We start from the raw sequence: 13,245 nt of genomic DNA, 5'->3' as shown, positions 1-13,245 counted from the left end.
CGTTTGCTTCCGATGTAAAAACATGCAAACTTATGCACATGGAGAAAAGATATATTTAGGTGTCCTTAAACATGGATTAATCCTGTCTTAAACTCAGGTTTAATAAGTTTAAGTTGATGTTTAAGTCACTTATACCTAGATTTAAGTTGGACTTAAACCTGGCTTATACTATCTTAAGGCTAAAACTTAATGCAGGTTTAAGTGCACATTAAATGTGTCCAAAACATTCCTGTATGTTTAAGTACTGTTTAATTGAAGTAAACAGAGCTCAAATATTTAATGTTGTCAAAGTACCATTTAATGCAAATTAATCTGCTCAAAATTTGTTGCTTATTTTAGTTTTGAATCAAATTTGTGAAATCAGTGAAATATTTTAGTTTTGAATCAAATTTGTGAAATCAGTGAAATATTATTGTTTTGTTGTTTCATTACTAAACTGCCACCCACCAGGTCACATATCACACTAAACAATATATGTTTCAAGTTTCTTTTATTTTAAATTCACTGGTACACATTCTTAAAGCTACTGCCTATTTGTAATTAACCCTTTAACTCCCAGGAGTGATTAACAAGTAACTTCTCTCTAAAATATCTTGAACTTATCCAGCAAAGAGATAATGAGAATTCTCAAACTTATCAGGTATAGGTCTTTGTCTTGATATCACACCAGATTCTCATAACTAAGTTACAGGGAAATATGTAGCAGCTAGAGAGGATAGTTACCAATCAGATCTTGGGAGTTAAAGGGTTAAAATGTCACACATACCTAGCTTATTTATGCTTGACAGGAACAAATTTTCCCCATCATAAGTCAATAAATTTAACAATACTTGGAAGAAACTATCCCTGTGATCTAGATGACAATAATTTGTTCTAACAAAACAATTACTTCAGTTTGCCATTAAATACATGATAAATAAATGAATAAAAAGTAAAAAAAAGTGTTAAGTATTTTTTCAATCACGACTCTTTGTTTATCTGCCTGACAGCCCAAAGTGGGCCAGCAGGTGCAGGCCTCTCCGACATGCCACCAACACTCCTTGGCTTAGCCATTGCCCTGGCATGGGGGGTCAAATTATTTTTGTAGGTTCTGTCTAGCCTGGCTTTTGCATTTGTCAAGCTTGTTCTTTCCCATGATAGCTTCTTGGTTACATATCTTGCCAGTTTCTTTTCTTTTTCACCAGTAATGAAATCTTCTTGCTCCTCATAATCTGATTCTTTGCTACTCATATAATCAATGTAAAGGATTTCACTATAATACTGTTTTTCTTTTGGTGTCATAGAAGCTTGTAGCATCTCATAGGATGACTGACGCCTTTCCAGTTTCTAATGGAACAAAAAGCAACAATTTAGTCATTATTTAGTTAATAACCAGACCAAATTATATCTATGAAACATATAATTTATTGTCAAATAGAAATACTTTTCTAACTCAAAATGATATCCCACAAAAGATATAAAATATGAAAATAACAATCAGCAATAAATAGAACTCCCAGAAAAAAATTCATGCTACAAAACAGTACTAAATTAAAGCAAACCCATGTTATTTGGTTAACTACCAGCAAGGTTGACTTTCCTAATTAATGTGTATTTGTACACCAGTTGTAAACATACCAGTCCTACTTACAGTGTATGACAAATTTGTGCATGGCATTGTTTCATTTTTTGTTGCTGTATATTATCCCACATTGTATTGTGGTACAATGCCATGCACAAATTTGCCACAGTATTAAACAACACTTGTTGTCAAACTGAATTGAAACGTTTGATTCAGAAGCCATGCTTCAGCCACACTATCTTGAAAATTTATTCTTGAATATAGGTTTAGCATGGCAAAAGCAAGACAACTTAGCTAGTCCTTACATTTAGCAAACGCCTGCTCCTTTTGCACTTTTCTTTATGCTCTTCATTTTTCCCTTTTCTTATCCTCTGCTCTCTTTCTTTAGTTGTTTTGAAGTACCGATAAAACTGAGCTGTTGAGTTAAAAACAATAATTATTATCGCTGCATGATATCCTAAAATTACAATACAATGACAAGTCTATGTGTATATGTAACATCAGCTTATGGTTATATATTAATTAAAAGAATTAATGATGGTAATATTGTGTTTTCCCTCTTAGTTTTTAAGTTTTCTGTCCAACATATTTCAGAAAATTTGTTTGATTTTGCACAAGGTAAATGTTTCTTGTTCTAACTTGCACACAACATTAAAACTTGATTCCTGTAATGTAATACCTTCCATTTGTAAGTCAGTCCATAGGCAGCTTTCTCCTCCATGCTCTTTTTTCAGTACTTCTTTCACTTTTGTAAAAATACTCTAGTTTCTCTCTGACTGTGGACTGTAATAAAAATGAGAATGTTATTTTTGTTTTAAACAATAGCCAGAGGCAGTTATAATAATATTATTATTATTATTCAGCCAAAAAAGGAAATAATAATTCAAGTAAAGCAGTTATACAAGAGGGACAATTTTCTAATCACTGCTGGTACAGTGCAGAAGCTACATGCTTTTTACACCTTCAAACTGACATTAGGATTTCTGGTTCCTGGAGGGAAAAGATTTCTCAAAACAAAAATTTGCATGTATTAATCTATCAGCAACATAATAGTTGAAATAACAGATTCTAAAAGTTTACCACCTCCTACTCCCAATTTGAATATTTTACACTGGCCCCAGACTCTAAACACTGGCCTCAAAACAGATAACTATCAGTCCCTTAGAAGAAGCTGGTCAGAGAGATATTTAGTTCTTGGTGGTAAAGTTTTAATTCTAATATCTTGCATGCCATCTCTCTTAGTGCCTTGCTATTTAAATACATCATCTTATGTATGGTAAAAAAATAACATACTCCTCATCAATGATGAAACCTTGTGACACTTTTTTTTCTACCATCTTTTTGTAGATGAACCGAAACCGTTTCTGGAAGATAATATGGAAGAACATCATATGTCAAAAGTCAATTCAAACCACAAACTTGTTTATTTCTTTAATCAGGGTCAGCAGGGTTTTTGGGTAAACAGTACACAGTGGAATTTTAAACTGGGTAAACAGTATTTTTGCTAAATGCTTGCAAAATAGGCACAAGAATTCAGCACAAGGATGTTCCAACTTTGTGATAAGCACTAGAACCAACATCTACACATATTGTGCTTTAAGTTAACACAGAACACGCGTGATGGCGGAATGGCGGTGTCTTTGAAGACACGTTTTATGCTTCTGATACACCGCAACTGAAACTCTCAAACACAACTTAACGGTACTAAAGTTGAAAAAATTTATATCCTTAAAGTAATTAAAGAATATTTACCCTTAAGTCATTTGGAATCACAACATTTGATTCTCTGCGAGAGCTTTTAGAACGTTTGTTGCCTTTCTTCTTTGCCTGCCCTTCCAGACTCGCAAGTTGGTTCTTCAGCTTTGCATTTTCTTGCCGAAGGACTGCATTCGTATCTTCTAGTTTCTTTTGCCCTTCGAGAATCGAATCAATCCTTCTACTCATTCTTTCCATAAGAACAAGCTGTCTCTCTTGAACTGGATCGTTTGCAGCCATCATCCTATCGAGGAAGAATCCAAACACGTGCCCGCAACGAAACGAAACTCGACCGAGTGAACGAACGACAGTGAAAGATCACATATCCCGCGATTATAGTTTTGGACATTTGATTGGCGTTCATACGGTATTTGTCATGCACATAAGGATCTCGGCCTCACTCTGGGGACGAGACATACCGCGTCCTCGATACAAACGCGCGCTTTTCAACGTTCAGTTAGAGATATCTGGTGACGTTTGCAGTTCAGAGCTGTTCACTTCATTCTCAGAAACCCCGGTTTCCTTATTCAGCAAAACCAATGCTTGGGAAGTTTTAATACCCTTTGTGTGTGGGACGCAAATAACTTTGAACCTAGAGCATCAAGCTACTTTTTGCCTGTTTATAGGATACACAGTCTTTTTGCTGGAGCTTATTTAACTCTTGACAATGTAAAACTCATGGCAGTTTGCCCTATTCCACGCCGTGCCATTATTTTACCAGCCAGTTATTAACATCAATCTACATTCACATGTCGTTGTTGTTTTTAATATATTTAACAATAAATATTATTCCCCTTAGTGGTGGTGGATATTTAATGAGCTGTGAAGTATATACCAAACCAGTGAGATAAAAGAATTATAAATTTATATCTCAGAACACTGCAAAAAAAAGTTTTTCACACTTCAGCTTAAGCTGGGAAGTGGATAGCACATGCATGTACTATCCTGAGTTTGAGTAGCCAATCAGAGCATGCAAAAAACACTGTCCACTGGTTTGGTATATACTAAAATTATATGGTTTTGAAGAAATGTACCTTATTTGCTCAGGTTAGTCAAATTCCCTGTGCAACCACCTTCCTTTAGTGAAACAGTTTCCAACACAAGAAATCAAGTCTCTTGTTCACAATCAACAAACACAGTTTCATTACCCAAAGAATTGAAAAAGCAATAAAATCAGTAGCGTGAAATATTGTGGCTTTACTAAATACATAATATTAATATTAATCTATGATTAATTCATTGAAGGTTGCTGGAGGCTGCTCTCGTATGGTTTCTGGTTCTGGTGAGAGATTATGTCAATAAAGTAGACTTGGTGTACACCAAAAGATTTGATGTGTTTTTAAGGTCCTTAAACACGGTATAAATATTATGATAAATTTAATGTTGTATTTAAGGCTCCTTTAACTAGACCTTAAATCTCCCCAATAGGTTTAACGTTAGATTTAAGGTGGTTTAAAGTAACCCTAAATCCTTCAAAGGATTTAAGTACGGTTAAAATGACTTAAAAATAGCTTAAATCTCAATGTCGATTTAATTTGCATTTAAGAATGCTTAAACCTCGCCTAAACAAAGGTACATTTTTAAGTCATGTTTAAGTTTAGTAAACATGGCTTAAATTTGTCTTTGGGTTTAATAGTTGTTTAATTTTACTTAAATGACACTAAAATTTGGCATTTTACCCAGTGTACCAGCAAGCTCACAAAACGCTGTAAATGTGCTCAAAAGCGTAATTTTGGAGTGTTTATTTGGATCAGCAAACATGATCAAACTCGTAGAATTGATGAGGTTTGCATAAGCAGGTAATTGCTGGCAAATTCTTGGTATTGAGCAAGTTTGCTCCGTATGGCAAATATGATCAAATTGTTAGTATTGAATAAGTTTGCTCAGATAATAAAATGTTGACAAAATCAAAAGTTTGACCCAGTTTGCTTGGTATGGTAAATGTGAGCAAACTCTTGACCAAAAAAGCATGGACCAACTTCGCTCTGTATAGCAAACATGATCAAATTCTCAGTACCGAATAAGTTTGCTGCTGAAACATCTAACTTTGCTTATAAGGGAGTGTCAACTTCAGCTTACTGGGGTTAACAGAATATTTAGAACCACTGTTATAAATAGTATAGATCTATATATTAGGTTTTAGAACTAACCAGTCAATTACTTTTTAAAAAGTTTATTTGTCTTTGTTCAATTGGACCACAAAAACATAACTTGACTTATAACTTCTGATATAAACAGCATTGATCTTTAAAGTAGGTTTGAGTACTGACATATAGCTACCAATAACGTTTTAAGATATTTTATTTATATCATTTTTCAATTTGGTAATAAAAACTGTCATACATAAATTTGACTGCTACACTGTTAAGCACATTAACAGTAGAGTATTGTTTGTTTGAAAATTCTTGGATGATTCACTTATGCATATATTAATTTTTTTCCAATATTTACTCCAAGCTGTATGTAAGAAAGCAAATTGAGTATTTATGCATGCTATCATACCACATTATTTTTATCATTTAAATTTTTAACTGTAACAATAACTATGATGGCATTCTCTGATATTTTCTAAATTACTTTCTACAAGTTCTAAAAAAATTGAAAAGCGGATAAAAATGTTTGAAAGCTACACTGAACAGTAACAAAAAAGAAACCAAATGAGCTTTATGAAAATTTCTGCCACACATTTAAAGCATAAGTGCCTAAACCTCAACTAAATATTTTACAAATGATATTCCTGAAAACCACAAGATGCTCCAGTATTTGCCTTGTTGTAAGGAAACCACCATTTAAGCAAAGAACACTCTAAAGTTTCTAAAACTTGTTTTGACACGCTTTTTTTTCACCTCAGTGATGGATTGTTGATTGCAATATTCATATCAATACTACATTCTAGATACATGTCTAACATAAGAACAGTGAACAAATGGCCAAACTCAGTGAGTCAGTAGTTATTACTTGGGTATCCGGATATTGGTAATTGGATAAAACTTGGTTCACTCAGTTTTGATATTGCATTTACATTTACTTTTAGTAAATCTATAGTATAAATTGAGATTTTGGTGCTATCCTATAAAGCACAGATGAAGACACTTTGCAGTTACATCAGGACATGCATGATAAATATTTTGATCTTATATCACTTTCTTCAAGAAATTTCTTTCTCAGGTGATCCTGTTGAAACTGTATGCTTCTGAATCTGAATGGTGAAAATTTGTAAGGGTCATCAAATGGCACATCTTGTAACTCAGTGCATTCAAGTGACAGAAGTCTTTCTTCTACCCATTCTTTAATTATATACCAAGGTATTTGATTTGTAAAGTTATTTATTTAGTTTAATTGTATATGAGAGTTTCTTAGGAATTATTGTGACTTGATTTTTGAAGACATGATCTATATAAAACATGATTTATATTGTAGACAATTTGTTCAGCCCAATCAAAATAATTTGTAAGTTTTGTGTGATAACAGCTAAAATAATAATAATTTCCACATGCAATATATGTTTGCAGTGTTTATGAAGACAATAAAATGTTATATCTGTGGTAGGCAGAGGCCTGCCACTTTTGTTTGTTCTATTAGTTTTTTTTTAATAAGGAGTGGATTACATGAGCTGAGTTGACTGTTTTCTAAGATCACATTATATGGGCAGGCCAGCCTGAATCTTGTCATCAGCCTCTAAGTGGATGATTGACAGGCCTGTGGCCTGAATTGTTACTTCCCTCAGATTTCTAGCAAAGGTAAATAGATCAATCTCATTTACTTCCAATTTCATCTATATAAAATTTTATTCTGAATTCAGTCAAACCCAGTTAATCAGCCACCCTTAGGGAACTGGCAAATGGCCACTCAGTAGGGGTTTTATTTTTGTTTGTTTGACATCAGAGCAAATTTATAGCAAATGAACAGCTTTGCTCAATTGGCAAATTAGAGTGTATTAAGTGCAAAGGTACTTATTTCTATTGCAAGTAAATATGGTTGAAAAATGCTGCAAACAAACTGTTTTGCATAATGTTTACTTGTAATTGCATTAATAGTAAATATGTCACTTTTGCACCGGAGGCAAATGCTTGACAACTATGTGTTAAAGCTCCAGGTTTACCTTGGTAGCAAATGTAAGGTAAATGTTAAGCAAATATAGTATTTACATCACATTTGCAGGCAGTTTTGTCAGGTACAAATACTTGAGTTTACCTTCAGTTTACAGCTGGTGCAAATTCAGTTCAAATTTAGAGCCCCAAATTTGCACCACATTTGCACACCTTGACAAACACTAGTAAATCCATTTTTTCGTCCAGTGGCAGTGTGCAGCTATCTTTCGAGCCAGACCTACACACCTTGGCCGGACACCACGCAAAAAAACCCGAAAGAGTGCTGTATACCAACTAGCTCGCAGGTGCACGCAGGAAAGGCCAAGACAATCAGCGAAAATGATAACAAATTCAGACGATATTTGCAGTAAAAAACAGGCAAATAAGATAACAGAAAGATTAAGAACTTTCTAGAAGTGTTTTCTTGTAAAAAAAGAAAACAAAGAAACAATTTTTGCCACTTATGAAAGATCAAGCAGTCACGTTACAAATACTATTTCTGCGTGGAATTTTTTGATGGTGGAAAGTGGAAAAACATTTTCCAGTCTTATTTTCTAGAAACATGGCGCAGTTAATGAATTTTATGGGGCTACTGATATTTCCTTTCAAATGAGGGGGCCGATTTTCCCGTCATCCGCGGTCTAAAAAAACAAAGCTGTTACACACATGAACTTGGCCGTCAACAAGCACGCGACATGTGACTTTAAAGTATCCTCTCCTCTTACAGTTTCCTTATTGTGAACTGTGCAATAATGAAAATAAACAATCAAACTACAGACTAATGAATATTTTGTTCTGTACAAGAGCCCTAGTTGCTGATTTTAGCAAATCTCCAAAGTAATAAACGACAAAAGAAAAAAACGCTACGATTTTCCTATCGATTTTTCGCTTACATGTATCTCTATAAATGTGAAATTTTCCATTCTTACGAAAAATCTCGAAAGTTTTTCAAAATTTTAAGCTTTCTTTGATCAATCATCTTGTATGAAGAGCTAAATAATGTAGGTTCATTTGGTCAAGTGAACGGCTAGAGCCAGAATTGCGTGACAGGCTTAGTTGAGAGAAACTTGTCACAGTCGCAGATCTTAAAGGGCATCCAAGAGAAAAATTCGGTAGTTCCCAAATATTTTTTTGATGGTTTTCAGAGATAAGATGATGGATTATAAAGGGTAATTAAGATTAGTGTTACACCTTTCTGGCAAGGGGAGATATTTGACCTCAAAGTGGTCAAATATTTGGATGAATCGAAAAGTCTAAAAACGCAGTCGTTTATTTGCCACTGTTGATTGACAAGACGTCGACCAAATTGACTGATACTTGCGTCACACATTAACTAAGGGTGTAATAATATGCGATTCTCTCGCTTCATATATTCTATATCTCCCCGGAAAAAACCAAAACAGAAACCACTCTGTCTTTTTTAGTTTTGGGTTAGACCCTTTAAACTGGCAAAGTTTCATTGAAATTGGTGAGATGGCATGAAGCACGACTGCCCTGTGCTCTCGTAAACACAATCTTAAAAACAAAAATTATCATCCCAAAAAAAGTTTTTAAACTATCAAGGCGTCATGTTTTCCCTTAAGCTTGGAATCTCTTGCGACGTTTCGCGTCAAACAGCTTTTACTTTAACTCAACTTTATCTACATTCACGTTTGAATCTTGTACATTTCTAACATTCGATCTTGTCAATTTCTCATCGCGAAACCTGAAAATAAGGAAACAAAGTCTTTGGTTAAAATCAAAAGCAAATCCAGTACCGAAATGGCAGAAACATGTCTGAAAATATATAAAATTGTGCGTGACAAAGGGTCATGGTTTTCCTAACCTTCAATGATTTGCGAAGTTGGAACAAGTGTTTTTTTCTAGGTTTTCGCCATACCCTATTACCGGAACGTACTTGTAGTATGTACGAAAACAGTGAGATGATATAGCACAAAGAGTTAATTTTAACTCCTATTAGCCTGCAACTGTTACAAGTATAAATCTCACGTACGTTGCTCCGGGATAGCTAAGCAATGAAGCTTACTTTTTTATCGGTTTACCGTCGTGTATAACTACTCGCGATGTTGAGAGAACGCGAAACCTTTTTTAAACAATGACGTGCTTCCATGGAGTCGTCGTTAAATTGTTACAGAAAGTGTTTAGAGTGCTTGAACTTGCCAAAAACTATCAAGTGAAGGTTGAAATCGTGGACAGCAAATGGAATTGCCATAAATGTTGACCAACAAAGGTAACAAAAGTCATAAAGACGCGAAAACTAAATGTAAAAGTATCTAAAACCTGGGTTTAACTTGCAAACTGCGGCAAAACGTATTATGCCATTTAGAAATAAAATACGAAAGCCAAACTTAACGTTCGGTACTCCTGTCTTATTCCCTGGTTTTAGTTTACCTAATTAATTATCCATCGCGGGGGAATTATGATATTCAAAAACCTTGTTGTTATCGTGACAGTGGCTTTAATAGGGTCGTAATAATATATCACATCTGATAAACCTTATGACCTCAAGGAATGCGCGTATAGACCAAAGAACGAAATTACGAATTATGGCGGTACCGTGACACCGCCGATGAATTGTTAATACATTTGTATTTTTGAGCGCTGGTGGGTATAATTGTACGTTATTGTTCGCCTAGTTATTACGTCGTTAAATTATTCCAATTTCTTCGAGAAGTTGACATCTTCCGGGTGTAGCGTGAGATTTTTAAGGGGAACGTACGAGAAGGTAGAATCGAGCGGAGCAGACCGTTTAAAGGCAGTGGTCAGGGGGCATGGTCTTACAGAAAATGTTTAACTCTAGGTTCTCGGAGTGCCATTTCCTGCGCTTTTCGCAGGAAACTTTGGGTAAATAAATAGGAAGGGAAATGCACTTGTTGGTGGTTTAGTTTCCCCACCTCTAGTATTATCAGTAAGATACAAGTTTACGGCTGGCTGCGGAAAGTAGTACGTACATTTGTACACCGGTATCACGGGGTTATGTAATTCTATGACTTTCGCAAAAGGCATTTGCAGAATGAGGTCTTTCATGGACTGAGTTTTCATTGCCACAACGAAAAATAATGAGACTGGTAACTTCTGACGTTATTGTACCCAATCCACTTTGTGTGCTGAAGAATTTCGCCTGCTACAGCTCGCGAGACACTGACAAACGTGTGCTTGTTTTATGTCACCTCGTTCATGACCTATAGCGTAACCAAATGGGTATCCAACTTTATCTCTATTAATGCTGTTATATCAGCCTCAGAGTAAATTTAAGCTTTGTCGCTCATAAAAGTATCGTTAACCCCGCGATGGAAGTTAAATGGGTACTCGCCTTTAAACTGGATTATACGTAATTAAAAACAAAAAAACCAGTGTTTTGTAATTTCTGCTCCTGCTTCACGCCCTCAGATAGATGTCTGTCCCGCTCCCTGTTCCCCCGGGCTCCCTCCCCCTAGTCCTCCCTGTCCGCCTCCACTAAGACCAAAACTTAAGTAAAAATTGATAACCTGATAGATAAAGGTCTTAACTCAGTGGGCTTGTGGCACCTCAATTTCGAAGAGGCCACCTCTGCGCATGTTCAAAAACTAAGTTTCCCGTATGGAAACTCAGACATGGGGCACGTGTCAACCAGTCGTAATACAGAAAATTTTCCCTATACTTCTCTGCCAAAGTCTGTCTATTCCAGACATTCTGTATTCTTAGTTCAATATTTTCCCTTTTAAACTTCTTTTGGTATCTCTACCTACCCTACCCCCCACCCTAAAACAAATAAATATCGCCTGGCCTATGACGTGGTCTACAATACATGTCAGTTTGTGTCGTAAAGCCTTATGTATCATAATGCCTTATGTATCATAACAATTGGTGATTGGAGGAGAGGGAGGGAATAGAGAGGAATTTTGAAGTGTACAATTGTTTTCAATGCTTCGAATTAAAACCCTCAGAGTCATTTTGTTATATAGTATAGCATGTTTTCTTACCTCAGACTCTAATATGAAAAATTAAAAAGTAAGCATCACCATATTGACACTAAAAGTCTGTTTGTAGGCATTACTTGTGTTTCCTGACCTTCATTGATTGGTACAACGTACTAAACACCACCTTTAAATTATATTTTGTTAGGAAGTTCAACAACAACCAGATCAAGGAAGTACCATCAGACATTTTTAGGAAAAACACCCTGCTGGGGTACCTGTAAGTTTATACCCTGTTTATTTATGCAGAATAGGCATTAAATCCAAATCTACCGAACAGTTAAGTAATGTTTTATCCAAATGTCCTCTTCCCTCTAATTCTAATGCACTGTACACTTAGCCCCGCCTCTCCCTTGCTTTGACCTCTGCTGAACACTATGTGCCACTCTTCGTTTCCCTATAAAATGAGCAGTCCTAGCAATAAACCTGCTGTGTGGTCACGTAGTTTGAAATGAGTATAGAAGAATCCGAAATGGCTGCTTAAGTATGTGCCGGAGACAACATTTTATGGAAGAAACTCCTTCTCTTGCCGAAATTTTCATTTCTACGGATAAATCAGGACTCTAGAGATTACGCTTATATAAGAATCGGCGACGATTCAAGTCGGTCTCAGAGTTCAGAGCGATGGATGTTGACACTTAATTAGAAATTGCAAGAGGTTGACTGCTGGTCACGGCTCTCAAATAACTAAATGACCTGCAGTTGCAAATTTGCTTTGGTGTATACTAAAACAGTGAGATAATATAGCATTAAAATATTGCTGAGACTCATTTATTCCTACAACGATTGTAGAGCATTTAAGCGCAAATCCCACGCAAATGTCTTGGCGGTAAAAAGCTTCGGATAGTCGGAGTTTGAGTAGCTTATCACAGCGCCCCTTCAGCGTTTTCCACTGTGTCAGTAGATACCTTTCACAAATTCTGAAAACTATCTGAATTGTTGTCGTTTGAAAAGGTACGGTCGACATTTGAACGAGAAGGGCACTCTTAAACCTGCAGAGTGACCTTAATTTATTTATTTTTGAAACAATGCTTTACATGCATGAATGAGACTTAAGGCGGGGTTTTACCTAAAAAAATTAAATGTTTGCATCATTTGTAACAGCTATGGTTTTCATCAGAACCATAGCAGACTATACATCACTGGAAAGCTATTGGCCTGAAGATTATAAAATGTGTATTTGAATGCGTTATTTATTTTTGTAACCTGATGCCAAGCCCTTAAAATACTCTAAATTACAGTGGCCCTAAAAAATAATTGCACTGAAGAGACAATAGTAGGGCAAAGCGAAATACTCTGATTGACAATTTGTGTTTTCAACATTTCAGTTACAGTGTAATAAGAAGTTTTTTGCCTTGTTTCTTCTTTTTTAATGATTTACTTTGTTGCGTGGAGTGGCAGGAATATTTAACACTTGAAAAAGGTGTATTGAACCAGAAATAGTTTTGTTGAGATTTTCTGGTTACATAACCTTATATATATCTATATATGAAAAAAGTTGTTTAAAACAAATCGCGTAAATATAGCATACAATAAACATGAAAGAAGTATTATTTAATACAAAACTTTTTTTAATACTCCGTTGTGACAACTCCATGTACGAAAAATCTTGTAATAATAATAAGGTGTATATTTTAGGCCCTGATATCAGAACATGGGAAAAGAAGTAACAACTTTTCTTCGAGAGCTCTTATTCACTGAACTTTGCAAATGAAAATACATTAATTTATTTTTGATGGGCGGTTAACAACAACCAGTAGAAGAATTTTCCATCAGGCTTTTCCAGCAATAATACCCGACTGTACAGGCTGTAAGTTTGCAGTAAGTTCTCAATATTGGTGTAAGAGGAACGCATGTAGTCCAACCTTCAAATCAGACATTT

The 13,245-nt window shown here is 35.3% G+C and overlaps 1 protein-coding gene across 4 annotated transcripts; it reads right to left on the bottom strand.

Annotated features, from left to right (window-relative positions):
- Window positions 1-476: 476 nt before the first annotated feature.
- On the bottom strand, window positions 477-3,641 carry LOC149052352 (uncharacterized). Of its 4 annotated transcripts, XM_089195064.1 has the most exons (5): window positions 3,314-3,641; window positions 2,855-2,925; window positions 2,241-2,344; window positions 1,867-1,976; window positions 477-1,326 (listed from the first exon to the last, which is right to left on the bottom strand). In XM_089195064.1, the coding sequence occupies exons 3-5, from the start codon at window positions 2,245-2,247 to the stop codon at window positions 961-963; spliced, it is 483 nt and encodes a 160-aa protein (XP_089051190.1). In that variant the 5' UTR covers window positions 2,248-2,344; window positions 2,855-2,925; window positions 3,314-3,641; the 3' UTR covers window positions 477-960. The 4 variants fall into 4 exon arrangements, with proteins under 4 accessions (XP_089051190.1, XP_089051180.1, XP_089051198.1 ...); XM_089195054.1 differs by having other exon boundaries at window positions 2,855-3,641; XM_089195072.1 differs by lacking the exon at window positions 2,855-2,925.
- Window positions 3,642-13,245: the final 9,604 nt, after the last annotated feature.

Source organism: Pocillopora damicornis, chromosome 1 (assembly GCF_964200805.1).
Source record: "Pocillopora damicornis chromosome 1, jaPocDami1.2, whole genome shotgun sequence".
Classification (NCBI taxonomy): Eukaryota; Metazoa; Cnidaria; class Anthozoa; order Scleractinia; family Pocilloporidae; genus Pocillopora; species Pocillopora damicornis.
This window is presented reverse-complemented; position numbering and strand designations above follow the sequence as displayed.

What these genes read in the sequence shown, in the direction of transcription:
- LOC149052352 (XM_089195054.1), bottom strand. An exon ending in GGAGCAGGCGTTTGCTAAAT is followed by an intron (nt 1,327 to 1,866) that starts GTAAGGACTAGC and finishes TTGTTCCATTAG; the next exon opens with AAACTGGAAAGGCGTCAGTC.